The following is a 27,937-nucleotide window of genomic DNA, read 5'->3' as shown; positions in this document are numbered from 1 at the left end:
TCGCCAGCTCCCGCCCCAGTCTGCGGGCCTCCGGAGTAGCGGTGCGGCGGGAGCGGCACAGCAGAGGGGACAAGACCAGGGTAGGAGGGAACTGGCCGGCTGGGAGAGACCCGTACATCATCAAGATGCTGTCCTGGCGGCTGCAAACGGGCTCCGAGAAGGCCGAGCTGCAGGAGCTCAACGCCCGACTGTACGACTACGTGGGCCGGGTACGGGAGCTGGAGCGCGAAAACCTGCTCCTGGAGGAGGAGCTGCGTGGCCGGCATGGGTACGAGGGCCTGTGGGCCGAGGCGCAAGCCCGCTTCGCCAAGGAGGCGCGCAGCCTGCGGCAGCAGCTAGACGAACTGAGCTGGGCCACAGCGCTGGCCGAGGGCGAGCGCGACGCGCTGCGGCGCGAGCTGCGAGACCTGCAGCTGCTGGGCGGGGAGGCGCGCGCAGCCCGCGGCCGCCTGAACGCCGAGCTGGACGCGCAGCGGCGGGAGCTGCAGGAGGAGTTGGGCGCGCGCGCCGCCCTCGAGGCGTTGCTGGGCCGGCTTCAGGCCGAGCGCCGCGGCCTAGACGAGGCCCACGAACGCGACGTGCGGGAGCTGCGCGCGCGCGCCGCCGGCCTGACCCTGCGCTACCGCGCCCGCGCCCCCGCGCCCCCGCCGCGCATGCGGGAGGTCCACAACGGCTACGCGCTGCTTGTGGCCGAGTCGTGGCGGGAGACCGTGCAGCTGTACGAGGACGAGGTGCGCGAGCTGGACGAGGCGCTGCGGCGCGGCCAGGATAGCCGGCGCGAGGCCGAGGAGGAGACGCGGCTGTGCGCGCAGGAGGCGGAGGCGCTGCGGCGTGAGGTGCTCGAGTTGGAGCAGCTGCGGGCGCTGCTGGAGGATGAGCTGCTGCGGGTGCGCGAGGCGTACGAGCTGCAGGCAGAGGAGCGGCAGGTCAGTGCGCTGGGAAGCCCCCAGCCCAGGCCCGCGCGCCCTGCGGGTGGGGGCCACGGGGGAGCGGTGGGGCTCCCCGGACCACGGCTCGTTCATGCCAGGCGCGACGTCGCCCACGTGCGGGGCCGGCCCAGAGAGTGCCGGTGGGGACCCAGGCACCGAAGGGACCGCCCTGCTCTGCAGTGGGGCCTCAGGGTCCCGGCATCGCGCCACCCCTGGCCCTTCAACTCAGTGGGCGCGTGCCAAGTGGCAGGTCCCGCTGGATAGACCCGTCCCTGCCCTCCTATTTGGTTGTCAATTTCTTTGGCCCTTGGCATGACTGGGTGCATCCTGACAAATGACCCCGTCAAGCTCTAGGTTCTCTTTCAGTTTCCTGTGCTTCGAAGACCGAGGTCACTTAAAAGTCAACCAAGAAGCCCCAGAAGTGACTTCCAGAGGTGACAGCTCCTTCCTTCTCAGACAAGTCTCAGTGTTGGGAGGTTTCTAGGCAATGGCCAAGTGTTTATCGTGAGCCGTTCAGAATGGCAGCCCCGCTGGCCCTAGGGCTCCCCTGGGGAAAACTTAACTTGTTTTACAAATCGGTTTTTATTTTGCCAGGTTGATTTCCCAGTTGGAAGCAGCTGGTGGTGGCTCCCTGGGCCACTGCCTCATTTGTTCTTAGGAGGGGCAGTAATCTTAATGCAGAAAAGAGCATTAAGATCAGAGATGTTTTTCTCACAGTACAAGCTGATGTCCGATCTCTGGGTTGTGTAAAAGCTGTGGTAACGCAGGTCCCTATGGCAGGATGTTATTACAAGTACAGGTAATATAAACAGTTCCTATTTCAGAGAAGCAGAGCTCAGACTTCTGACACTGACACGGTGACACCTGTGGCTGGATTTATTGTCTGTACACCTAGCCCAGTCCCAGGGTTAGCCCTGGTCCTGCCCAGTCTGGACCAGAATTGGAAGTATTCCCAAATCCTTAAACTGTCATCTTAGGATGACAGTTTAAGACAACATTCACACAAATTCAGAAATATTTTAAAGGGAACAGTTTGTAGCTTCAAGTTAAAAATTTGTGTTGGAGTGATGATTTTGTGCCTTTTTATAAAATTAGAAGTAAAGGAAACATGGCAGTCGTGGCATAGAGGCTTGTGGTGACCTCACAGGCATCCACAAATAATCGGCAGTTATCTGTTGACTACCCCTGGTCCTTAGCACTGTACTGGGGCTTCACTCTTCAAAGAACTAGAGTCTGGATGGGAAATCATATAAAGCAATACAGTACAAAGTTGTGTGGAATTTAATCTTTTGGATCTTAGGTTTTGTTTGGTCTCTGCCTCATAATTTTCAAAAGCCTTCTGCTGGGGTTGTAGGTGGGACAAGGGCAGGGGCCGGTGAAGTATGTGCTGATTTCCGGAGCTTACTCTAGACTCCAGAGCGCTTCCCTTTGCAACGATGGTGGCCAGGGATGCCAGTTCCATGGGGCCCCATGCTCTGTGTTGAGTGAAAGTTAAAGAGTGTCTTTAATGTAAGCTTTCACAGAGCTTTTAACCAAAGAGAAGCGCCTGCCAAACTCACTGCCCACTGAACCCCTTTGTAGGGAACCCCTGCTACCACCTCAAGGGTCCCTGCTGTGCAAGCAGGTTTGGAAAAGGCTTCTTTGAGGCGTGTTTTGTGGGCTAAATCCCCACCATTCGTTTGCAGTCATAGCTCACTTGGCTCATTTTGGACCTGGAAGCTCTGGTTTCAGTGTTCTTTTTTAGCAGCAGAACCCTTTCCCCCCCAGTTAACTCTTAAGTGCACCGCCAGATATGAAACAGATAAAAGCAGAGTTCCTCTGATTCCAGGACAGGTGGGGACCTGAAGTGCCATTCAAAATCACCTTATTTGACACAGGGACTCCAGGGCCTTTTCCTGGGGTCACACCTGCCCCAGAACTAGGATCCCACCCTCCTGTCCAGTGATATCTCTCCTATTGGAATTTGCTTCTTTCCCCTAAAAGTAAAGAGTAAGGAAAATGTCTATAAGGACTTGGGTATTTTTCAGTTCCAATTTGTAGCTGTTTCATTATACTGAATGTTTCCTTATCCATAGCCTGAATCTTTCACCAGTTATCTTAAAGCACCCATATTTCAAGTTGCATTCCAAAAGACTCACTACCAAGCGTTAGTATTTTTTTTTAAGAAGTGTAAAAATACTAGCTATTTTGTTAAAGAATAAATATTGATGATTTAACCCCAAGCCTCTGATGTTTTCAAATTCTATAGAAGCTTAGCCTGGGGAGACTGAAAATATCATAAAACCTGATTTAACTAATTTACTGTAATAAAAGTTTCATTACTAAGAGTTAGCCTTTATCAAGAGCTTTTTGTGTGGCAGGTACCAGAGGTACCGAGCCCATCACATGTGTATTCACTCTCAGTCCTCACATCAGTCTTAGGAGGTGGGTACTAATATTTACCCCATCTTACAGATGATGAAACTGAGGTCCATAGGTTACCTAGTTAGTAAGTAGCTAAGCCTGGGTTTGATTCATGCTGCATTGCCTGAGCAACTAACCACTGGGCAATATCCCCTCTCTTCTATCTGTTCTATTAAAGATGAACTTTAAACCAGTATTCAGTTTGCTTTCATAGAACAATGATCAGTGTTCTTCCTAAGGGATAGCACAGAGGTGCCTGTTAATCTACAGTCCTAAAATGCTTTCAGACCCAGCTGGCTGTTGTCAGAATACTTTTAGTGTTAAGTCTTTCATTTACATTTTTTTTTTGCGGTATGCGGGCCTCTCACTGTTGTGGCCTCTCCTGCCGCGGAGCACAGGCTCCGGACGCGCAGACTCAGCGGCCACGGCTCACGGGCCCAGCTGCTCCGCGGCATAAGGGATCTTCCCGGACCGGGGCACGCACCCATGTCCCCTGCATCGGCAGGCGGACTCTCAACCACTGCGCCACCAGGGAAGCCCTCATTTACTTTTTAACGTGTGCCATATGGTTTTAATGGGAACCCCTTTCCCTCATCTGGAGGCAGGAGCACCCACATAGTGCCCAGGCTCTGGGCTGGCACTGCAGCTTGAGGGGGAAAGATGCTCACTGGGACTCTCTTTCTGGGAAAACTGGGCCTTCCCAGATGGCCTACATGCCTTAGACCTCTCTGGGAGGCCCCTCACCTCAGATTTGCCAGAGAAGTTTGCTGAACTGACATCCAAGTTCCCAGCATTTTATATGTAGTTCAGATCACTTGAAGCCTAATTAATATACCCTGTCTCCCAGTCTGCAGAAAGGGACTTCAGACAAAACTGTAAGATGTTTGTGATTTACACCAGCCTTGGCCCATAAACGTTGAGATTTTGGCTTGTGAAAGTGCACTCTTAGCCTCGAGGCTGCCTGTGGCCAGCTTCCACGCTCCCAAGACATGACTGAATGAGAACTTTCTTTCGACTGGAATGGAGCTGGTTTAGCTGCCCTACCTGGGTCTGAATTGTGGCTCTGCCACTGTTTGTGTCTCCGTTTCCCACCTGTGAACTAGGGGTAATGAAAATGGCCCACAGGGTGCATCCCCATTCAGTTCATTCATTGAGTACTTGGTGTGCCAAGTTTGCCTCTTAAGTGCTGGGGGTACAGCAGGGAGCATAATGGAAACAAAACAGAAAGTCCTTGACTGCACAGGTCTGGAGGTGGAAACAGTTCAGTGTTCAGGAGCGGGCGTGGCTGGGGCGAGGGGGCGAAGATGGCCTCTACAGGACCTGGACTTCGGCTCTGAGCACGTGGGAAGTCGCTGGAGGGCTCTGTGCAGAAGTGGGTGGTGACCCGAGTCTTCATGGGATCTCCCTGGCTGCTGTGATACACATAGACTGTGTGGGGCACCTGTTGGGAGTAGGGAGACCTCTTTAGGAGACACTTGCCACCGTCAAGGCAGTAGGTGCTAGAGGCTTGGGCCAGGGACAGCAGCGAAGGGCAGAGGCAGGAATCTACCCTGAAGTTGAAGCCCACGGGGTTTGTGGATGGATTGGATGTGGTGGGAGAGAGGGAGAAATCAAGTCCGCTCCAGGGCCTGGGGCCTGAGCAGCTGGAGGAAGGGGTTTGGTGCAGGAAGGCAGGCTTGGGTGGGAGAGCAGATTTCAGTTTGAAATGCCTCTGAGATACCCACCTGGTCTTGTAACATAAAATGATGGGTCTGGAGTTCACGGTGTTGTATGGGCCAGAGCTATAAACACTTAGTTAGCATCCAGTCAATGCTTGTTATTAACACATCTAGTTTTTGCATCTAAATGAGGTTATCACAGAATTTAAATTCCCTCGAGCTCTCTAATGTTCAGGATTCTCAGTGCATGACCGTGACACTTGCAAGCTCTTCCTGTTGTGTCTGGGTGACTTGCTCAGCAAGGAGCTGCTCAAGTTTGGTTAAGAGAAAGTGAATTCTTTGGACAATGAGGGCAGCAGGCTTTCCCTGGTGTAGCCTACATTTCATCATCAGTTGTGATGCTGCCCAAATGTTCTCTAAATAGCAACTAGAAAGGTGACCTTTCTCCCCAGCTCTAACGTTTGGCAAAACTGCTCCTGCTTGGGTTAGATTTAGCTGCTGTGTCTCAGGCTCCAGTGCCTTGGCTTGGCCCACGGTTTGAAAACTTCTGGAGAAGTGGAGGCCAAGTCTGAAGCTTTATTCAACCAGCAGGATCGGTTACAATTTCTGTGAAGACTGTTGGGAGCCAATAATTCTTACATTCCTGCTTCCAGAAGTCAACGAATTTTCCTTTGACCGTTTAGGAAGAGTTGACTCACGTGGGAATGTGGTTGGAACTGCACTTATTTTAACTTAAACAGTTTGATTTTCCTCCTCTTATTTTGCGGGGTGCAGAAATGTTCTGCACCCCCAGGAGGGAGAGAATCTTCGTGTTACCTCCTTGGCATGGCTGGGAGATCTTGACCTGCTTAGGAGGCTTGTAGTTAGAGAACTGAATGGGTTTGATTTTTTTTTTCTGAGCATTTTAACAGCAATCAAACTTTTTTGTGAAGAAGGCATTACTACACATTGTCAACTTTTCATATTTAGGTAGAATTTCCTGTAGTAGGAAGGAGTCATATGTTTACAGAACATTTTATACTGTAACCTTGTACCTGAGTTTATACTCCCTCTAAAATGGGGGAACATAGGCTTTTAACACTGAGACTTAACTATAGAATGTGTGAATGTTGTGACTAGATTCTGGCAACTGTCACTTAAATCAAGACTGGCCAATGGTCTGCTTTGATGAACCTCTTTATCTATTTATAATGCCAGTTTTGGAGGGTGTTTACACTTACCCACCCTGGGATACTAGCTAGCGGTTTTTAAATTTACTCCTTTGCTTTAAAAGCTAAGTGGCTTCAGTTTTTGTTTTTAGCATACTTTATATAGACAAAAATAACCTAACAACAATTATTAGCTTAGATATATAGAACTGCTATGAGAAGCAGAATTACTTACATGCTGATCATTCATGCATCTTTTTAGATGGTAAATCCAGTGTGGGATCTTAGTTACAGTCATTCCTTAGTTTCATAAACATTACCTATTTACTTTGGGCCGCCAGCATATTGCCAGGTGCCTTTGGTGGAGGGATTACATGAGAAATGAAAATAGATTCCTTCTCCCGTTGTCTTATAATTTTTAAATTCCACAAAGATGAATGTCTAAAAATGTATCCTGTTAATTGTATTCAGAAATAATGCTACGTTCCATTGCAAACCAAAAGTTAAAGTATATGGACTTATTCAAAGTTTAAATATTTGTTCAGTTAATTATTCCCCAGCATAACTATAAAATGTTATATAAAACTGTAATGCAGAGTAGGGCAAAACTGTAAAATGGTACAAATGAAACCATTGTGTTTATTAAATATATTGTCGATTGAAAATAGTACATTTTGGGGACTTCCCTGGTGGTGCGGTGGTTAAGAATCTGCCTGCCAATGCAGGGGACATGGGTTCAATCCCTGGTCTGGTAAGATCCCACATTGCCACAGAGCAACTAGGCCTGTCTGCCACAACTACTGAGGCTGTGCTCTAGAGCCTGTGAGCCATAACTGATGAGCCCTTGTGCCACAACTACTAAAGCCTGCATGCCTAGAGCCTGTGTTCTGCAACAAGAGAAGCCACCGCAATGAGAAACATGCCCACCACGACGAAAGAGTAGTCCCTGCTCGCTGCAACTAGAGAAAGCCCGTTTGCAGCAACAAAGACCCAACGCAGTCAAAAATAAATAAATAGATAAAAACATTTATTAAAAAAAAAAAAGAAAACAGTACATTTTGAGGAGGGTAATATTATATTGATCATTTCATTTTACATCTAGTTCACCGGTTGCGTGCTGTGTGACTTGCATGTGAAGGGCATTTTTCTAGAGGCAGGGGCTGGGGGGATGCATGAGGCAGTGATAGACTGTGCCTTGCAGTGTCTCCCAGCCAGGGCGGGGGACGTGGACAGATGCAATTAACCAGGAGGGAGTGGAACTGCTATGGGGGCAATGTGAACACGTGCCCAGGGAGCACTTATTAAACTACACGAGAACAATCATAAAAGTTTATATCCAGGTCTGGCCTTTGACATTTATGCCCAGAATATATTCTTGTCACATTAACATAACTTTTCTTCCCAGATGATTTTAAAGTGGCTTTTCTAGGTGAAACAAAGAACTCTGTATCATGAGTATGGGGGAAATTCTGTTTCAGATCTGAGTAACTTCTGTTTTAAATATAGTAAAACCCCTGCTTTCTAGCCTTATTTATTCATTTATTTTAAACTTCTCTTTATTTTTTTATTTTAAACAGATTTATTTATTATTTATTTATTTTTTAAATTTATTTTTGGCTGCGTTGGGTCTTAGTTGCGGCATGTGGGATCTTCGTTGAGGCACGCGGGATCTTTCGTTGGGGCATGCGGGCTTATCTCTAGTTGTGGTGTGCGTATTTTCTCTCTGTAGTTGTGGCACGCAGACTCCAGGGCGTGTGGGCTCTGTAGTTGTGGTACGCGGGTTCCAGAGTGCGTGGCCTCTGTGGTTTGTGGCATGAAAGCTCTCTAGTTGAGACTCGCGAGCTCAGTAGTTGTGGTGCATGGGCTTAGTTGCCCCATGGCATGTGGGATCTTAGTTCCCTGACCAGGGATAGAACACGCATCCCCTGCATTGTAAGGTGGATTCTTTACCTCTGGACCACCAGAGAAGTCCCTAGTCTTGGCTTATTTTAAATAGCATCTTACTTCACTAGTTTCATGTATTGACTTCCCTAAGCTGACTGATGTCTGAGCTGTAGAGATGCTTTACAAGCATTCATTATTATTAGGGAGAATGAACAGAGAAGCCTGTGTCCTAGCCACATCTTCCTTATGCGCTGATTTAAAAAAAAAAGAAACCTTTCAGGTGGGAGAAATATAGTATTTAAAAATCATCCTTGGGACTTCCCTGGTGGTGCAGTGGTTAAGAATATGCCTGCCAATGCAGGGGACATGGGTTCGAGCCCTGGTCTGGGAAGATCCCACATGCCACGGAGCAACTAGGCCCGTGTGCCACAACTACTGAGCCTGAGCTCTAGAGCCCGCGAGCCACAACTACTGAGCCCACGTGCCACAACTACTGAACCCCACACACCGAGAGCCCTTGCTCTGCGACAAGAGAAGCCACCACAATGAGAAGCTCACGCACGGCAACGAAGAGTAGCCCCCGCTCACCGCAACTAGAGAAAGCCTGCGTGCAGCAACAAAGACCCAACACAGCCAAAAATAAAAAAAATTATTTAAAAAATAAATAAAAATCATCCTTGCGATGACTGCATTTTTAATAAACTTGGAGGTTTTTCATCTCTTTTTGTGTCCTGAGCTCTTGGTACCTTAAGTTCAACCCAGCAAAGCTTCAGTCCTCTGATCCCAAAACCTTCTGTTCTCCTTAGAGAGAGATCGCCTGCCTGGAGGATGAGAAGGCAGCCCTTACCTTGGCCATGGCTGACCGGCTACGGGACTATCAGGAGCTCGTGCAGGTGAAGACTGGCCTCAGTCTGGAGGTGGCAACCTATAGGTAAGGATGCTGCGCTGAGTCCACCAAGCTGGAGCTGGCAGTGTGAAAGTCCCTGCAGCCTCCGTGGAGTGGCTGTGGCTTTGTGTTACTGAGCACTTACTGCCTGCCAGACGCAGTGCTAAGTCCTTCGCAGCTGCTCACTGCCCATAGTCACCCTCTGGTGGTGGACACCACACATCCCTTTTGCAGGTGAGGGAAGGGGCTGGAAGCAGGGGTCCAGGCTGCTGAGGGCCTGTGCCTTACCCACCGAGCATGGCAGCCCTTGGTGGAGCCCCTGGCTGAATTGAGGGATGGTCCTAGGGCCAAGCTGGTGGGGGCCTTGCTGGGTCGCTGCTCTGGGAGCTATGCAGCCTGAGTCCTGCAGAAGGGATGCTGGTCAGGGCATGGGGGCAGGGGAGAGGAGGCACTTGCCAGCCTTTCCCAAGATCCATCTCCACAATCTTCTTGGAAATCTCATGGGATGAACAATTGCAAAATTAAATTGGTAGGGTATTGAAACAAATGCTGAGTGAGATAAGCTGAGCTTTACTAATAAGGAAAACTTCAAAACAATCGGGCTTTATTTGGGGGAAGGAAGCATTAGAATTTTTTTCACTTGCAAGTGGCAGAAGTCCTTCTCAGACTGGCTCAAGTCAAAAAAGGCATTTATTACTCATATAACTGAAAAAGTCCTTAGTTTTGGGTGTGGTAGGTTCATCCGGTGCCCGGATGGGGTTGTTGGCGGGCTGTCCCTGCCTGCTCTGGGCCCCTCCTTCCTTGCTCTGCCCCCACAGTGGCAGGAGGGGCCCCAAGCAGCTCCAGGCTTTTGTCCTTGCAACCTCCAATCCTGTGGTCAGAGGAGGGGGCTCTTTCCCACCATCCTAGTAGGACTCCTGGACCTGCTCTGGCTCTGCTGGGTCATGTGCCCATCCTTGGCTGGGGGAACAAAGTGCCTGAAAGGGGTTAGCTTCCCATGAGTCACATGGACTGAGATTCAGGCGGGAGGTACCCCAAACCAGGCATCGTTCTAGAGCAGATGCTGGGTCAGCCTAGAAAACCCGCATCTGTGCCCCTGTTAGGCTACACCTGGTGTCAGGTGAGGTCTTTTCTCTACAGAGGCAGTTGGATCTTCCTGTTTCCTTTTTGTAAAAGTTCTCTGGGTCGGAGTCAGGAGACTTTGGTTTTATGCCTCATCTCTCTGGGATTTTGAGCCCTTTCCTTCGTCGCTTTGTCCTGCCCCCAGTTCTCTGTCATGAAAAGTCAGAGGGCACAGGTGGGCATCTTGCCTGAGAGGCCGGGGCCTTACCTCTCTGGTAGGTGTTCACAACCCTACCAGCTTAGCTTTCCTCAAGGCTTAGCTTTTTCTAGCTTTTCTCTTGGTTGCGAGCCTTTTTCACTCATGTCAGCAGGGACAGAGTTTACTCCTGTCTGTGGCCGGGCATTTCTTTAACCCATTTAGGGATTGACTTGGCCGTCTCCTAGGAGATTAGGAAGCATCAGTCCTTTTTGGGAAGTGAGTGATTGATTTCACTGTGTGCCTTCCTGAAGTCCAAGTTTGCGTGGGGAAAATGCGGAACCCAGCCCAGGGGCCTGCATATGCCCGGTGCTGCCCAGCTCCAGACCCCAGCCTCTGTGGTTAGAACTGCTGCCGCCCCCCTGCCCTCCAGTGCTTAGGATTGAGTCTGGGAGATGCCCGCAGGTCTAAAAGACAAAGAGGCGGTAGAATATGACCTGTTTCTTTGTATCAGCCAAAAGCCTAGCATTTTTTATCACTGATAAGTGTCCTGAAGGTAAACCCTTGTCACGTCTTACGTGATTCTTTCAGTACTTTGTGCTGCTGCCCAAATTCTGAGGCCAGGTGTGAAAATTCCTCTTCACAAGTGCCCATTTGATCTTTACAAACCTCGACCTTCCATCTCTGGGAAGTTGACCTTCTTCCCACACCCTGCCTCTCTGAGGGCGGCAGGGACAGTCAGCTCCGTGGGGACCACGTTCCAGGGTCCTGTGCAGTGTGACTGCTCACCAGCCCTGTCCAGAGGTGGCCAGTGCTGCGGCAGGCATTGCTTCGCCCGCCATGGCTGAGGTTGTGTTTCCCCGAAGTTTCGGGCCACTCCTCTAGCACTGCTCAGACAGACATGTGAGATGTGTGAGCCACTGCTCACACACCGCACATGGAAGAGAAGGGCTGTGGCTCTGGAAAGCTGAAAGCACATCGCAGCACGGCTGGACTCTGGGGGCTGTGCTGAGGCCAGGTCTCAAGTATCATGAGCCCTTCCAAACCCAGATATTTAGTCCTTTCCGGTAACCTTAAAGAAGAAACGTTAAGGTAATAATAAAATGGTGCAACTCATAATTTATAGGGATAGACTTACAGTTTATACATAAATATATAATTTAACAAAATAATAAAATTAAAACAAAGCAAACCTCAGCGTCTAGGACTGGTGGATTTCACCAAACCTAAGTGGGCCAGTTGGTGGCCAGGGAGACCGTGGCGCCTGACCTGGCAGGTGAATGTGAGAATGAGCCCTTTGCTCCCACATTGCAGGTGATGATGGGCAGAAGCTGTGGGGCTGGACTGGCGCTGAGGATGCTGAGAGAAGGGGGAAGTGTGGGAGAAGACAGGCTGGCACAGTTGTGCTCGCTCTTGTCTGCCTGTCTCCAGTGGTGTCATGTGGGGCTGGAGATGCTTATCTGCTTGATATGTCATCTCGAGGTTTTTCCTGGCGTGTGAGTGCTTGTTATACGAGGGGCTGAGGGATGAAAGGGGAGATTCTCGGAAACAGGACAGGGCGTGGTTCTCAGCTGCATCTGCACGTGGGCATCACCGGGAGAAGCTGATGAGGCATCGGCTCCTGGACCCAGTTTAGATATTCCCATTAGATTGGCACAGGGTGGGCCCAGGCATGGTAGCGCTAAAGCTCCGAGGATGATTGTCAGATGCATCCAGGGAAGAGAAACACTGGTCCAGGGCCTTGCTCACAGGGGCCTGCAGACCCATAGTGTCGGCATCACTAGGCATCTCAAACTTGTGGGAAACCTTGGGCCCACCCCAGACCTGCTGATCAAAGTTGCCTTGTCACAAGATCCCAGGTGATTTGTGTGCACACTACTGTTTGCAGAGCAGCCCACAGGCATCCAGAAAGCTCTAAGCCTGTCTCACAGCACCTAGAGGACAAGACAGAGGATAGGCAGGCTGAGTGGGGTGCTGGTGCTGTGGGGGGCTGATGGAGTGTGCAGAGCAGGCTTCCTGGAAGAGGCAGTGCCAAGTCTTGCAGGAAGGGCAGCCAGGAAGAGACCATGTGGGAAGGGCTTTCCAGGCAGAGGGGGCAGCCCGAGGGAGGATCTGGGGACTGACCTGGCATGGCGTCTGTGGCAATGCCGAGGATTCGGGTGTCCCTGGGTAGCTTGGTTTTGGGGGCTGTCATTGAGGGCCATGTATGTTGGGTGGCTGAGAGACACACCCGTGAAGCCGTGGTTTGTGAGCTGGGTGGGGTCTGTGCTCTCAGGCTGCTCTGGAGATGCTCGGCACGCAGGGTGTGGTGCCTGCTCAGAGGGGCTCAGAAGCGTGCAGCCGTGTGCTGAGGATCGTGTGCTGTGGATAAGGCTGCGCGGACCGAGGCAGCCTCCTACACCATAGGAGACAAGGCTTGTCCCCCAAGACACACAAGTGCAGGTTTTCTGGAATCAGAAGGGAGTTGTGAGAATCAGAGAAGTTTTCTAGAGGGAGATGAGATTGATCTGGGTCTTGAAGGATGGCAGAGATTTGAACAGACATAGAAGAGGGGGGAGGTGGGAAGTGGGGGGTGGCATGGGAGGAGGGAGGGAGAAGTATGGTTAGGTGAAAAGTCAAACAAGATGTTAAAATAACAGTATCCAGGGAAATACTGTACATGGTTTACTGCCAATGAACAGAGTTTGATAAAGATGGTTTAGGAGAAGGAATGGAGAGCTTCAGGCCGAGGTAATTAAGAGAGATTTTCAAGGGATGTGGGATTTGAGTTGGGCCTTGAAGGGGCAGGGAAAGTGGGGAATAGGAATTGGACTGGCAGAAAGGTGTCAGAAAGGAGCTCCAGGTGCACAAGTCAGGATAAAAATAAGTGGAGGAAGGAGAATGCAAGATGAATCAGCAGAGGCCTGGAAGGAGGCAGATTGCAGGGGCCTCCATTGCCAGGCCACTGAGATGGGGCGGTCCCAGGGCCAAAGCCGAGGAGAGGGGAGCCAGCTGCTGCAGGTGGAGTGCAGGAGGGTCTGGGCCTGGAGTGGAATGGGTATGTGTGTCTGTGGGTGGGGGCAGAGGCCTCGGGAGGTGCATGTGGTGGTCGGAGATTCGGGACCTGACATAGGTAGGTACCCGAGGGAGCCTCTGCTCAGGGCTGGTGGGGGCAGTGATGGAGGGGCCGGGAGCAGGAGGTTTCTGGGTAGGAACGTGGGCAGATGTGCTGCTGGGCACACACTCTTGTAAACTAGATCACCCTACAGTGAGCCCTTTCCACAAAGCAGGTGGAGAGGGCTCAGTGGGCTTATTCAGACTTAGTGTATAATCTGAAGATGGTGAAACTGACAGTATTCAGAACCCACCATGTCCCAAACCCCTCCACTGCTGACATAAAGATCAGGCCCAAAAGCTATCGATTGAGAACTTGCAGAAACACAGTTAAAAAATAAATAGAGCACTCCTGCCCCCATCCCCCACCCCCAAAAAAAAGAGAACAGAACACAATCATCAGGAGTAAGCTGTTAGAAAATATACTGGAAAAAAAAAGATAGTCAAAATTGAAACAAAAAAATGCAAAAATAACCCAGGAATAAACTGAGTCCAGAAACCACAAAACTGAGGGTAAGAAGGGGCCCATCCTGGATTTCTTATCTGGGGGACAGATGACGAAATCTCCATCAAAATTTAAAAAGAGGCTTTTTTTTTTATGTTTTGGGGGTGGAGAATATAACAATTCTGAGTTTTACCTGGAAAAATGGAAAGCAGGGCCAAAGGATTTCTCAGACAGAAAACACTAAAGGGAGTCTTGCCTGGCCAGATACGAAAATGTAGTGCAAAGGTTTCCTGCCTGGGGACTTTATGGCAAAGTCCTTTTAAAAGGTTAGTTTCTTTGTATGTCTGTGCTGGGGGAGGACGTGCAGAGCCCCCCTTCCCTCTTTCTGATGGCAGTGGGCAGACGTGGCGGGTTTTAACTGAGAATATTCAGTCTCTAGGTTTAGACTGCTAATGAAGCAGTACAGATAACGCTTAACATTGCTAATTTCATCATTTTAATGATGTTTCTGGTTGCTCCATTGTTTTAAGATCACCTGTACCTTTTTATGTGTCTCTTCAAAGGAGAACATTTCTTGGGAAGTTCTCAAGTTATTGGAGAAATACATTTTTTAAAAATTAATTAATTTATTTTTGGCTACATTGGGTCTTCGTTGCTGCGCGCAGGCTTTCTCTAGTTGCGGCAGGTGGGGGCTACTCTTCGTTGCAGTGCGCGGGCTTCTCATTGCAGTGGCTTCTCTTGTTTTGAAGCACGGGCTCTAGGCGTGTGGGCTTCAGTAGTTGTGGCTCGCAGGCTGTAGAGCGCAGGCTCAGTAGTTGTGGCGCACGGGCTTAGTTGCTCCGCGGCATGTGGGATCTTCCCGGACCAGGGCTGGAACCTGTGTCCCCTGCATTGGCAGGTGGATTCTTAACCACTGCACCAGCAGGGAAGTCCCCATTTTGTTTTTTTTAAAGTTGAATCCTATTTTTGGGAAAACCTATAGAAATATGTTAACACTGAGACTTACCTGGTTATTAGGTGAAAAATTTGAAGTTAATAAAATCTTGTAGTTTTAAGGATAGAAAATTAGGATCAACGGATACATTTGGTTGTTAGCCTTACCCACATCATTGCGTAAATGAATTAGCCCTCAGTTAACCATGACTTTAGGTAATCCAGAATCTCTTCCCTTCTTGAACTGCTTTGGTTAATGGAAAATCACCTTTCTTCTGAGGTCAATAGATGATGATGTAGGTGATGATGATGATGGCTGATATTTATTGAGCACATATTCTGTAACAGCCATTGTTGCAAGAACTTTCCAATCACTTTATTAATTACCACCGCAAACCTGTGAGTGCTCCCTGTTTCAGAAATGGGGAAACTGAGCCACAGAGGGTTTGAGCGGCTTGCCCAAGGTCATAGGACTAGGAAGTGGCAGGATTTGAATCCAGGCAACCTGATTCTGGAGGTTTCTCTGTTAACCACTCCCTGTGCTTCCTCTTTCTGCTTTATTAGTAATCTTATTCTTTATGTCAGTCTTTTTTTTTCTGTCTCTGGAATTGACAGATGGGCTTTCCTTATGTGATTTCATCCTGAGCACAGAGGAAATGACCAGAGGCTGCCTGGCACCACTGCCTCCTTGTTGTCTTTCATATGCCTGTGCTTAGGACAGACCCTTTCCAAACCAGATGGTGATGCTGGTCCTGTGGATGGACTTCTGCCCCTCTCTCCTTCCTTCCCACTCCAGTCCCCAGTCTAGAGTGACAGGCGGTCGGTCCCCTGTCCTCTCTGGAGCTGGGGCCCAGAGAAGCTCCTTCTCCCAGCCCCTCCCCCTTTTCCTCCAAGAGCCTGCATTTTGCCAGGAAGCACCACGTGAAACATCTCTCCACCCAGGACCAGGCAGACTCCCCCACTGGCGTTGCTTCTGGAAACATCCTCCGACTTTGCCTCCTCCCTGGCGCTTGTCCCTGTTTCTGGTGGGCGTGCAGGGCGGCCGCCTTGTGCCCACTGTGTGGAGCCGCAGCAGATGTGCCCTGAGCTGCTGTCAGGATGATCTATCCCAGACGGGAGCCCCGCTGCTGGCTGGCCCGTGGGTGGTCTGTTAGGGCCTGGCACCCAGCCAGGGGCCGCATTAGAGCTCCCTTCCAACCTGTGGGCTTGTCTCGGCGGCCTTAATGAGGCCAGGGACCTGGTTTTCCAGCACATGTCTGCTTGTTTTCCTGCTTTTCGAGAGGCTGCCAACCCGTGGGCCTGTGTGAGATGTTCACTTATAGCCCGTGATTCAGGCGGTTGGCATTTCTCACTGGCACGGTGGGTCCCAGGCAGTTCTCTTCTACTGCTCCCCAAATCCCCAGAGACTGCTTGACCTGCTCCTTCAAGTTGTACGAGTCTGTTCCTTAAAAACCTTCCTTTGAGAGCTTTTGAGGGAATTGACCCTTTTTGGCCTTGCCCCAGGCGCTTTGTTTATGCCTCTGCCACCTAGTCTTGTGAGCTGTGCTGGTGGAGACTGGTTGTCGTGTGTCATTGCGGGGGTGGGGGTGGAGGGTTCGTAAAGGCATGGATTCAGGGACCAGTGTCCCAGCATGCCTGTGAGGCCCTTGGCTGGGCGCCCAGGTCGAGAAGGTGGCTCCTGCCTGTTGGATCAGCCGTTGGGAGGAGGAGTCACTGTGGACCTGAGTGCTTCCCTAGTGGGAGCTGCTGCTCTTCCCTGTAGGGACATTTCGATTGAAATCATCAAGAGATGTTGGATCTGCTTTCATTAATATGGTCTGGAGGGTCTGTCTGCAGGATTTGTTCTAAAATGTATGTGAAATGGCACCATCTCTGGCCCCGCAGGGAGGCCCAGGCAGCCTGCAGGGCGGCTGAGTGCCCAGGCCTGGGCTCCCTTTCTCTCGCTGAGGAGTGCAGGCCTGCACTCCAGTCTGCTCACCTGTAGGGCCAGGATGCCCATCGTCAGCCCAGTGTGGGGTTGCCAGGAGGACTTGGTGAGATAGAGGGGAGGGTTAGAGCCTGCTTGGTGCTCAGTCTTAGGGTTGGTGAAGGCCTGGGGCACAGGAGCATTAGTGCTGTGTCACCCCTCGGGGTCTGGTGCCCTCTCCTGACTCAGGGTCCTGAACTCGGTAAAAGTTTGGTGGTGGTTTGGATTTTCCCTGAAAGAGAAGCAAAACCATTCCCCTTTGAGGGGAGAGGGAAGAAATTTTTCCCCCAAGGGGATCTTCTTTATCCTGACCCCCCACCCCCACCCCGCCGCCACCTCCCCAGTCATCAGTTCTCTGCTGACCTGGATGCCCTGCAAGCACTTTCTGTCCTGCCTTGGGCAGCTAGCATGGGAGCCCTGTGGTACCTGAGCCTTCCTCCCAAGCAGGCAGAGAGAAGATCTGAAATAGGACTTGGCTTCTCAGTAGCCCGCCGTGGACCCTTAGCTGTAGGATGCTACCTTTCCTGCTACTGTCATCCTGGGGCACAGACCCTCACAGGCTGACTTTTACCTTGAACGTGTTCCTTTTATTCTATACAGACCTCGGGATTTTCTCGGCAGTGGAAGCTATTTGTGTTCCTGGAACCGAACATGCTTGGTCATGAGGGTGTGGGATTAATGGGCTGGTGTCCTGTTTCCTGGCTCTCGCCTGGCATGGAGGGCAGGGCTCTGGACGCGGCCCCTCGGCTTCCTGCGTCCACACATGCACACTGCAGTCGCAGCTTCCAGGAGAACCCTCCTGTGCACACCTGGACTGGAATCCCTCTCATCCTTGTCTTTGCTTTTTCCTCAGGGGGGCCTCCTTGCTCTCTTCCACCTGCCCACAGGGTTCTCGCATTTGTGGGAATCACTGCATTTGAATCAGTGGAAATAGAACTTGGCCCTGGTCTGCCTGATCCGAGAGTCCCCACCGGCTCCGGCGTCCCTTCCCTCTTTGGCTGCCTGGCTCTCAATGGTCAGATCAGCATTTCCAAGTGGACCCCGCTTCTGCTTGCCCTTTGCCATATGCAGTATATTTCTTGGAACTGACGTTAGTGACCTCACACATTGCCCTAGCAACTGAACAACTGGTGTGCCCGCAGCAGCCCATGTCCTAGGGTCTCCAAGCAATGGACATCCCGCACTGACCCACTGCGGTGTGCTGGGGCTATGGGGCCTGACCTCTGCTCTCTCCTCAGGGCTCTGAGTCATAGACGTGAATAACAACTTAATGAAGACTCTAGAGTTTTACACTTTGGGAGCTAGACATGGCCAAAGAAACCACCTAGTCCAGTTCATTTTGCCATTTTATCAGAGGAGATAACTAGATGCCGCCTGGAATGAGACCCCTGGGGGCCATGGTGGTGGAGGGGGGTGGTCTGCAGCTCTTCCTTCTCCTCTTACGCCTGCCCTTTCCATCTCTCCTCTTTTTTCATCTCTAAGATGTCCCCATGGAACCCAGTATGAAAACTGCAGATGCAGTCTGGCTGCCTTATTTACAAACAAATGGCAGTCCTTATTCTGCCCTTAGTCAGCCCCTGACCTGTGACTCCAGAGAGACCCCAGTGGGGTAGTAGTAATTGTTTTGGGTCCCTGTACCCCAGGGTGACCTGCCAGGCATGGGCCCTTCCTTGCTTCCCAGGGAAGCCAGACCCCCAACCTCCCTTCCTGGGCCCACATCCCTCTGTCTCTTCCTCCTCCATGCCCTGGGTTTGGAAGGGTTTTCTAGAAGGCCTTGGCTCTCCAGTCCTTCTGAAGCCCTGGCCCCCTCATTTTGTTCATTTAGCTGAGAGACGCTTTCTCCAGCCAGGTCTGCTGGTGTGGGCTTGCATCGCAGTAGTGCAGCATCTGCAGACACATGACACTGTGACAGTGTATCATTGACCAGATCGACAGCTAACAGAGGCACTTCTTGTCTTTTATTTCCTAATGAGTTTTTTAAAAATAATTTTTACAGAGCCTTACTGGAAGGAGAAAGTAATCCGGAGATACAGATCTTGATTGAGCGCATTGAAAATGTACCACAAGGTAAATATAAGGAAAGCTTATCATTTAACGTTAAGATGCTGTCTATCTGAGCAGGTTCATTCCATGGATAAAGAGTAAAGCATCATTTATCTGGAAGAGTTGGGGTTAGATAAGAGTTTTCAGATACCTGTCATTTGTCCCTCTCAAGTATCAAATAGATTTTATTTAATGGGCCATAGTTTCAATAATAATGCAAATGAAATTGTGTGGGAAAGGGCTTCATTAACTCATTTGTTCATCTAGCCAGTGTTTGAGGGTGCTTCCTACCCAGCGTGGTGAGGGAGGAGAGGGCTGATGGAAAGCTGGAAAGTGTGAAGGGTGAGAGGTGGACATGGATTTATTCATCACACCCTGTGGAGGGAACACCCTTTACAGACCAAAGACTTACAGCCTTAACCCAAACCTAGGGAGATATTACTTTGTACAGCAGGCAATCAACACTGGAACTCGTGACCCCACCGGCGGGAGAGGTGGGAAGGATTACACTGTTTCCACCAGCTTAGGTTTGCGTGGGCAGCTCAGGGTGGTGTGAGCGGCAGTGTCACCTAGTGCCCTGAAGTCAGCCTCTGTTTGGGCCAAAAGCTGCAGCACAAAGCCTGTATTTCCTATAGCTGAACTGACATTAGAGAGTTAATGTTCATCAGAAAGACCCGGAGAACCTGTAGGATAACTTTTTTTTTTTTAAAGTTTTCTCAGTCCTGTAAAACCTTAAAAAGCTTTCTGGCTAAGCAAGGGCGGATTACATTATGTGCAGTATGTTCTGTATACACCTTACTCTGTGTAGTTTCAGGCTCCATGAGTGTTGCCATGTTCAAAATCATGGTACATTGGGATTACATGTGTGTACTGGTTAGTGCTGTCAGGAGAATGTGATTATAACAGTCAATCTGGATAGGTGGTAGTTTAAAAAAAAAATAACCCTCCCCATCTTTATTTTCAAAAACAACATTCCTATTAGACACTTCACAGATTGACAGGTCACTGCGTTCAGAATAATTTTGGTTCCAGTCATCTGTGACTGGAAGGGATTTGGTCTTAGTGTCCAGCAAGTTTGCTTTTGAATTTGAGAGTAAGGTTGGTTGGCTGCCATGGGGGAGACCCAGGGGGCAAGAAGCCAGCTCAGCAGATGGGTGTGGGTGGGCACAAAGTGGTGCCTGCAGGGTGGATGATGCTCCTGGCCCGGCCACATTCCTGCCACCAGCTGCCACCCCTAAGAGCAGGTACCCAGGGTGGCATGTCTGCGGATGGTCCAGAGCAAAGCAGGAAGCCCCATGGACCGCCTCCCAATCCCAGGACCATGACATTAAGACAGATTGTAGTATTGGTGGTTGGTTGGCTTCCTGCTTTGGCACCTTTTCAAATGAAATGTTTGTATTAAAAAAAAAAATGTATAAAAACAGAAGAAATCAGGAATTAAAAAAAAAAGTCAAATTCTTCAATATTTGTTGGCCCAACATGGAAATCAATGAAAAATAAGAGCATAGTAAAAGGTGGAGGGGTTATGCCATTCAGTGTTTAGTATTTATGTACTCTGTAGTAATTATGAAGCTCTTCTCTGCTAATTAGTAAAATAAAGTTATCTCAACAAAGTGGAGATGAAGGATTCCAAATTGTGAAATTTCTGCCACATAAATAGCACCCCTAACGTCTCTGGCACATGTGCCATGCTTTACGATCACACGTTTGATATATTTAAGATGCATGAATATTTTAAGATCAGTAATTGGAGAAAAGTGTTGTGTGGAAGCATTCGTAGGGCTATATTTTATTGTCATAGGCTTCTTTAAACTACCAGAAAAAAATAATTTGGGGGTTGAAAATATCTCATTTATAATGACCCTCCGGTGGTAATAGTGTATATTATGATGGGATGGGATTTGATCTGTGGTGATGCTTTTCAGATGAAAAAAGGTAATGATGACTGTCATTTTAATGCACTGTTCAATTCCTACAGAATTCAGAAACAAGCCCTATCAATATACCACCTCAGTATTACAGAGGGAAAACGAAAGAAATCTGTTTCCAAGGCAGAAAGCACATTCGGCGAGCTTCAGTCACAGCCTGGTGCCACGTTCTCAGACGGCTGTTAGAAGCGCTGCCAGAAGAGACTTCCTGGGCTCCAGATACTCTTCCTTTGTCACTGCCCGGCAGGAGAACTCTTATGAAAAAACTGCCAGCAGTCAAACCAACTTCAGACATTTCTCTCCAACCCCTGGTCTTTTAAGAAATACTGAAGCTCAAGTCAAAACATTCCCTGATAGACCAAGAACCGAAGGTATAAAGGGCCCCCCCACTAGTTTAGCCAAAGAGTCCGCCGTTGCCCAAGAGTCCTACCAAGAACGCCGGGACAATGTGGTGGCAGGTGCTCCCAAGAGCACTTGGTCGAATGAGAGGACCGTCATTTTGGGAAAGAAAATGGAAGCTAAAGCCACAAGGGAGCAGGAGAGAAACAGACCGGGAGCCATCCAAACAAAGCGAGAAGAGAAAATGTTTGATTCTAAAGAGAAGGCTTCAGAGGAGAGAAACTTAAGGTGGGAAGAACTTACAAAGTTAGATAAAGAAGCAAGACAGAGAGAAAGCCAGCAAATGAAGGAAAAGGCAAAAGAGGAGTCACTGAAGGAGAAAAGTGTGAGGGAGAGAGAGATACCGATCAGTCTAGAAGTATCCCAGGACAGCACAGCAGAGGCGGCCCCCCAAGGTCTCCAGACACCCCTAAAGAAGGATGCTGGTGATGGAACACGTAGAGGGGTGGAAACGAGAGAGGCGGGGCTCGGGCTGGGCACCAGTGACACTGCAGGCTCTCTGAAAGGTAATTCCACGACCGAAACCATAGCTGAGAACATCGTTTCCAGTATCCTGAAGCAGTTTACCCACTCTCCCGAGACAGAAGCATCTGCTGATTCTTTTCCAGACATAAAAGTCACTTACGTGGACAGGAAAGAGCTTCCCGGTGACAGGAAAACAAAGACTGAGATAGTCGTAGAGTCAAAACTGACTGAAGAGGTCGACATTTCAGATGAAGCTGGCCTGGACTACCTGTTAAGCAAGGATGCTAAGGAGGTGAAGCTGAAAGGAAAATCAGCTGAGCATTTGATCGGAGATATAATCAGTCTTGGTCTGAAGGGGAGAGAGGGGAGAGCAAAGGTCGTCAACGTGGAGATCATCGAAGAGCCCGTGAGCTATGTCAGTGGTGAGAAGGCGGATGAGTTTTCTACACCATTCGAAGTGGAGGAGGTCGATGACGTGTCTTCGGGCTCCAAGGGGCTTGTTGTTGAGGAGGAAGTTTACGGAGAAACAGATATCACGTGCTCAGGGAATGAAGGTCAAAAGACCAGGCAGCCCCAAGAGAACATAACTCACTTTGAAGAAGTGACGGAGGCAGGTGACTTGGAGGGAGAGCAGAGTTATTTGGTGTCGACTCCGGACGAATACCCTGGTGGCCATGAGAGAGATGAAGGCCCTGTGTACGGGCAGATCCACATCGAAGAGGAATCCACCATCAGGTACTCCTGGCAAGATGAAATTGTGCCAGGGTCTCGGAGAAGAATGGAGAGGGACGATGCATTGGGAGAGAAGGTTGTGAAGCCACTGGATGTTCCAGAAGCATCTCTGGAGGGGGACATGGGTTCTACTCACTGGAAAGGACAAGCGAGAAGTGGTGAATTTCATGCTGAACCCATAGTCATTGAAAAGGAAATTAAAATACCACATGAATTCCACACATCCATTAAGGGAGGCTTCAAGGAGCCCAGGCACCAGCTGGTGGAAGTGATTGAGCAACTGGAGGAGAGCCTTCCGGAGCGCATGAAGGAAGAGCTGTCCACCTTCACCAGAGAGGGTCAGGGTGGGCCCAGGGGTGGTTCCGTTGATGTAAAGAAAGTCCAGACCGCGGGTGGCGGGGCTGTGACCTTAGTGGCCGAAGTCAACCTCTCGCAGACGGTGGATGCCGATCAGTTAGACCTGGAGGAGCTGAGCAGGGATGAAGCGGGGGAGATCGAGAAGGCCGTGGAGTCGGTGGTACGAGACGGCCTGGCTAGGTGGCACAGCCCGGCCCCTGGCAGCCCAGATGGGGAGGCCAGAATGGAGGCCCCGGCTGCTAGCCGCGGCTTCAAGCGCTGGGCCACCCAGGAGCTGTACAGCCCCTCTGGTGAGGAGGCCGACGCCGGCTGGGCCTCTCCCCACACGGAGCTGGTCACTTCCCAGGGCCCCGTGTTGGCCACCGTGGAAGTCACCAGCCCAACGGGCTTTGCCCAGTCACACGTGCTGGAGGACGTCAGTCAGTCTGTGAGGCACGTTCAAATAGTGCCCCCTGGAACTTGGAGGGCTGAGCAAGTCTCACCTGAAGGATCCGCCGCCCAGGTGGTGGAGGTAAGTGGGGAAGGTGACCTGAGTTGGGCGGCAAGCTCGGCGGAAGCCAGCTTGTCTGCAAGGCATCTTACGTTGGGTCCCGATCAAAGTCAATTGTCCAAAGAAGTATTCTTCCCAGGGCCTGACTCTCCCTGTCTAGGGGCAGGGGACTCAGAAGAGCCTGGCCTGGCAGAGGTTTCCACAGATCCTGACAGATCGGGGAGGCACAGCCCATTTGGCTCCCAACAATTTCATTCTAAGAGGGAAATTACTTTTCAGGCTCCCGCTTCTGAGGCAGGGAAGGTTGGTGATTATTTTTCAGAAGAGTCAGTGGGTACCCAGACTTCTGTGAAGCACCTTCAGTTAGGCCTCAGGGAGGGGTTCAGTGAGCAGATCCAGCTCACAGCCCCCCTTTCAGACAGAATGGAGTTGGGTGTCAGAGAAGCTTCTGGGCACACGGAAGTGTGGTCAGGGAATGGCACATCCATCAGGCACATCAAGACCGTGCCTCAGAGGCATCAAGGCACCGAGCAGATGGTTCCCTCACCCTCGAAATTTAGTGACTCAGAAAGCAAAGCCCACAGAGAGGACTCGGCAGATGTGACCCAGGCCACCCATAGTTACGCTGTGGGTAGGAAAATCCTGATGACTGAAAAGAGCACCTTCCAAAGGGCCGTTTTTGAATCGCCTCAGGAGGCTAGTTCAGGAGACACCTCAGGGGCGGAAGCGACATCAGATGTGAGCAGATCCTTTAGGCATATCCAGCTGGGTCCTGCAGAAACCAACACCTCTGCACACGTTGTCTTCCACGGACCCATTTCCAAAACATTTGCACTTGCTGGTTCGGTGGACTCCCCTGAGGTAGGCGAGGTCGCAGACAGTGGCAGAACACTAAGGCATGTTGCCCTGGGGCCCAAAGAAACTTCGTTTACCTTTCAGATGGACGTGAGTAACGTAGAGACGACCCCCCGCTGGACCCAAGAGGCCACAGTCCTCTTCCCCGCAGGGACAGAAGCAGAAGCTCATAGTGTGTCTGACCGTGATGCTTGGAGAGATGCCAGCAGTAGGAATGACCTGGCAGCTGGCGTGAGCTTTCAGGGCTCTGCTGGGGACAAACACCAGGCCCCCGGGGAAAAGGGCAAGGAGCAGGCCGAGTTTGATAAGATGGTGCAGCTGCAGAGGATGGTAGACCAAAGGTCGGTGATTTCGGATGAAAAGAAGGTTGCCCTCCTCTATCTAGACAATCAGGAGGAGGAGAATGAGGGACACTGGTTTTGATAAACATATTTTGTTTTAAATGCCATCTTATTGGGTAACATACCGACACACAAAGGCCTTTACTTCCTTCAGGGGAGGGAGGCTCACTCTTTATTAAAACCTCCCCCCTTTTTTACTTTCTTTAAAGAGTGCTCCAGGCAATGTCAATTTACTTGATAATCTGTAAAGATTTCAAACTAATTCATGCCTTAAAAGGCTTTGGAATTTTATTGAGTTGGAACTTTGACAAAAATATTTTTTATCTTTTTAGTCTTAAAAGTTCCTTGTTCTGGAGTTTTCTTTCTACTCTACCATTCTTGCACCAGGTCACAGAAATGCCTCACATCTGTTTGAAACTATATCTAGGTAAGATGCCTAAATGGTAATGAGATTAAAGTAATATATTTAAGAGTAAATCTTATTTGCATGTGCTAACATTAAATAGTAAACTAACATTTTAAGGGAAAAATGAATATTTTTCTCTTTCCAAAGTCTTTTCAAAAAGAAATCATAGGAAATAAGCAGATTTTAAAAAAAGCTAAATGATTTCATCTTAGGAAAAAGTTATTTGTCATAGAGTTAAATTCATTTAAAAACTTGAATGAATTGCTTTCTATGTGCAGAAATTTAAATAATATAGTATTTTATTTATGGAGAGGACAGCTCCAGCCTCCTGCAGTATATCAGATCAACACACTAGCTATGTTTGCATAAGTTCCTGGAACGCTGCACTGCGTCCAGGCAGGGACAGGGGCTGGGGCGATGATTATTGGGAATGGCTTACAGTACCAATTTTTTGCAATACTAGGTTGTTTAGTGCACAGTCTAAATATTCTTTTTTGTTATAACCTAAGTTCTGGAGTAGCCAGCTCTTACCAAGGTATACTTGAGCTTTTCTGCACTTTAGCCTCTAAACATTTAATTTTACTGGTGAGAGGTAGACCCTGAAGACAGTAAAAAGAACGTTGATGTGCAGACTGTAGCTGGACTTGTGGGATGGTCATGCACAGTAAAGCTGAAAGCCCAGCTGGGCTGTGCCTCCCAAAGAAGCCCTTTCCAACCCACTGATGATGGGCTGGAGGCCTTTCTGAGCGCAAAGAGTTAGAGATGGAAAAACGGCAATCAACCTCATGGAGGTTTTTGCACTTTTGACAGAAATCATGACAGTGGCGGTGTTTTGTCCAGGGGAAACAAATAATACATTAAATAGAATAAGGTGTTTTGGGGAGGGAACTGGGTGCCTCTCCCGCTGCCCAGCCCTGAAGCACCCAGGAAGGGCCCTGGAGGAAGGCAGAGGCCCTACTCTTCTGGGCCACAGAGTGTGGCCCTGTAGATATACACCACTGGGTTTAAGATACTAGAATGGGTGTGTTCTGTTGGATTTATTTTATTTTACATAAAGGTATTGTTTTTAAAGCTTCCTTCTTTAAAGGTGTAGCCTCACATAAAGATAGTATCTCTAGGAGCACAGTATTGTAATCCAAACTAGTTTCTTTCACTTAATGTTGTCGAAACTGTACTGCCCCTAACTTTGTCATCCTCAGGTAGGACATGATGATGGGGGCCGGTAATGGAATTTGAGGGTCTTCCCTCTAGGTTTTACTGATGGCCCTCAGACCTCCACAACGCATATCTCTTGAGCTGCCAGGAATGGCTACAACAAGTAGTTTAGGGAGAGTGCGTTTTCCTAATCAAGAAGTAGAGGATCAATGCAGCACAGCTTTCAGGGTGATCTATTTTTAAAACACCGTGAAGCGGGTATAGAAAGAAAGTTGATTTGAATTACAAGTGTAAACCTTTTCTTATCTGCCAAATGCACTAGTGATTGTCAGAAACTGGTATGGTGGTGACGGCTTTGCCAGTGAAGACTTCTTGTTTCTAATAAAAAGATGAGTTGATTTTATGTTAGTTGTAATTGGTAATGATTTGTATAAGTTATTTATTGGTGAGAATTCGGTCAAGGTGACAGCCTACTGTTTGATGGCAAGACAGACTGATGATGGCGGGGGTCTGTTATGTGTGTCTAAGTAGGCTTAGTTTAATGTCACTCTCCTAGCTTGTGACCTTGGAAATGAGGGCTAATGTGAATAGGTTTATTAAAGTCATGATTGACCTCCATTGGAAAATAAATGTCTTAGATCTTAATTTTTATTTCCATGTTGGAATGCATATCTTTAAGAAGTATCCTGACAAGAGTATTTACCAATATGGAGTCATGAGCTGTTGTTGGTTACTAAGTCTCTGGAACACCCAGGAGCAGGGTGTGCCCTTGACCCTGTGACAGGTCATGCCACAGCTCCATGTCCTTTAAAACCAGTCACTCTGGAGACAATAGTAGTCAACTGTGTGGTGGGACAGGGTAAGGACACAACCAGTCTTTTCACATTTATTTTTGTGTAGACAAAACGGTATTAATGGAATGTTTTTCACCTTCCCACTGGCTGTTTTGATATTGTTTGTTTAAAATGTATATTTAGAATGGAATCATCTGAAAAGCTGATCTTGCTAACCACCTATGAAGGGATATGTCATAAGAATGTATAAAAATAAAAATCTAAGAAAAAATCCCACATTGTTCCTAAAGAGAATGAATGTTTTCCAGTAGGTTTTTTTGTGGTTTTTATTTAAATTCTAATTAAAGCATATATGTGTTTATGTGCATGTTTTTTTATGGTGGCACAGAATCACTGGGGAGAATATATGTGAAAAGTCCCAGTTCTTTAATTCCTCACCTGAATTAGAACTCGATATTGTTAGCACAGAACTAGAAAGCATGGCAGACAGAGCATAAACCACTGGCTTGTATTTAAATAGACTGGACAGTTTGTGGTAAGAATGACATCCTGGAAGGCTAGTGACAGTAGTGTGACCAACCATCCTGTTTGGCCTTGAATGGAGGGGTCTCCTGGAACATGGGACTTTCAGTGCTAAAATGAGAACAGTCCTGAGCACACCATGATGGTTCATTACTAACCTTAAGTGCAAACCGGAATGGCTAATCATGCCCATCTCTTAGGAGCTTGAAAAAAGTGCGCTAGTTTGAGACAAAGGAGTAGATACTCTTACCTGTTTGTAGCGTTGTACAAAAACAAAATAAACCAAAACATGAATAGCTAGACTCTTCCTTTCATTTTGAAGTTAAAACATTTAATAGATGGGAGACATTTGATAGAACATTCCTAAATTCATTCTTTCTCAGGGTGGTGGCTAAATGTTTTAAAAAGTGTTTTAGTTTCTGTGATTCCAAAATACTATCCTACAAGAAATAGAGGAAGAAGTAACATCATAATTTATATTTTGTTTTTTCAAAAATCTAGCGTGGGCTCTTAGTCTGCTCAGGCTGCTATAACGGAATACCACAGGCTGGAGGCTTAAACAATGGACACTTATTTCTCACAGGTCTGGTAGCTCAAAATCCAAGACCAAGGTGCTGGTGGATTAATTCTTGGTGGGGGTCCTCTCCTGGTTTGCAGATGGCTGCCTTCATGCTGTGCCCTCACATGGTAGAAAGATCATTTCTCTTGTGTCTCTTCTTATAAGGGCACTAATCCCATTTGTGGGGCTTCACCTTCATGTACTAATTACTTCCCAGAGGCCCCAGCTTAAATACTTTCACATTGGGCTTTAGGGCTTCAGCATAGGAATTTCTGAGGTGCACAAACA

The 27,937-nt window shown here is 48.9% G+C and overlaps 1 protein-coding gene across 2 annotated transcripts; it reads left to right on the top strand.

Moving 5' to 3' along the window:
* On the top strand, window positions 1–26,927 carry SYNM (synemin). Of its 2 annotated transcripts, XM_019945928.3 has the most exons (5): window positions 4–926; window positions 8,829–8,953; window positions 18,600–18,670; window positions 20,625–23,038; window positions 23,957–26,927. In XM_019945928.3, the coding sequence occupies exons 1-5, from the start codon at window positions 126–128 to the stop codon at window positions 24,293–24,295; spliced, it is 3,750 nt and encodes a 1,249-aa protein (XP_019801487.1). In that variant the 5' UTR covers window positions 4–125; the 3' UTR covers window positions 24,296–26,927. The 2 variants fall into 2 exon arrangements, with proteins under 2 accessions (XP_019801486.1, XP_019801487.1); XM_019945927.3 differs by having other exon boundaries at window positions 1–926; window positions 20,625–26,927.
* Window positions 26,928–27,937: the final 1,010 nt, after the last annotated feature.

This window comes from Tursiops truncatus, chromosome 2 (genome assembly GCF_011762595.2).
Source record: "Tursiops truncatus isolate mTurTru1 chromosome 2, mTurTru1.mat.Y, whole genome shotgun sequence".
Taxonomy (NCBI): domain Eukaryota; kingdom Metazoa; phylum Chordata; class Mammalia; order Artiodactyla; family Delphinidae; genus Tursiops; species Tursiops truncatus.
The sequence above is the reverse complement of the archived record's forward strand: the minus strand, read 5'-3'. Positions and strand labels throughout refer to the sequence as shown.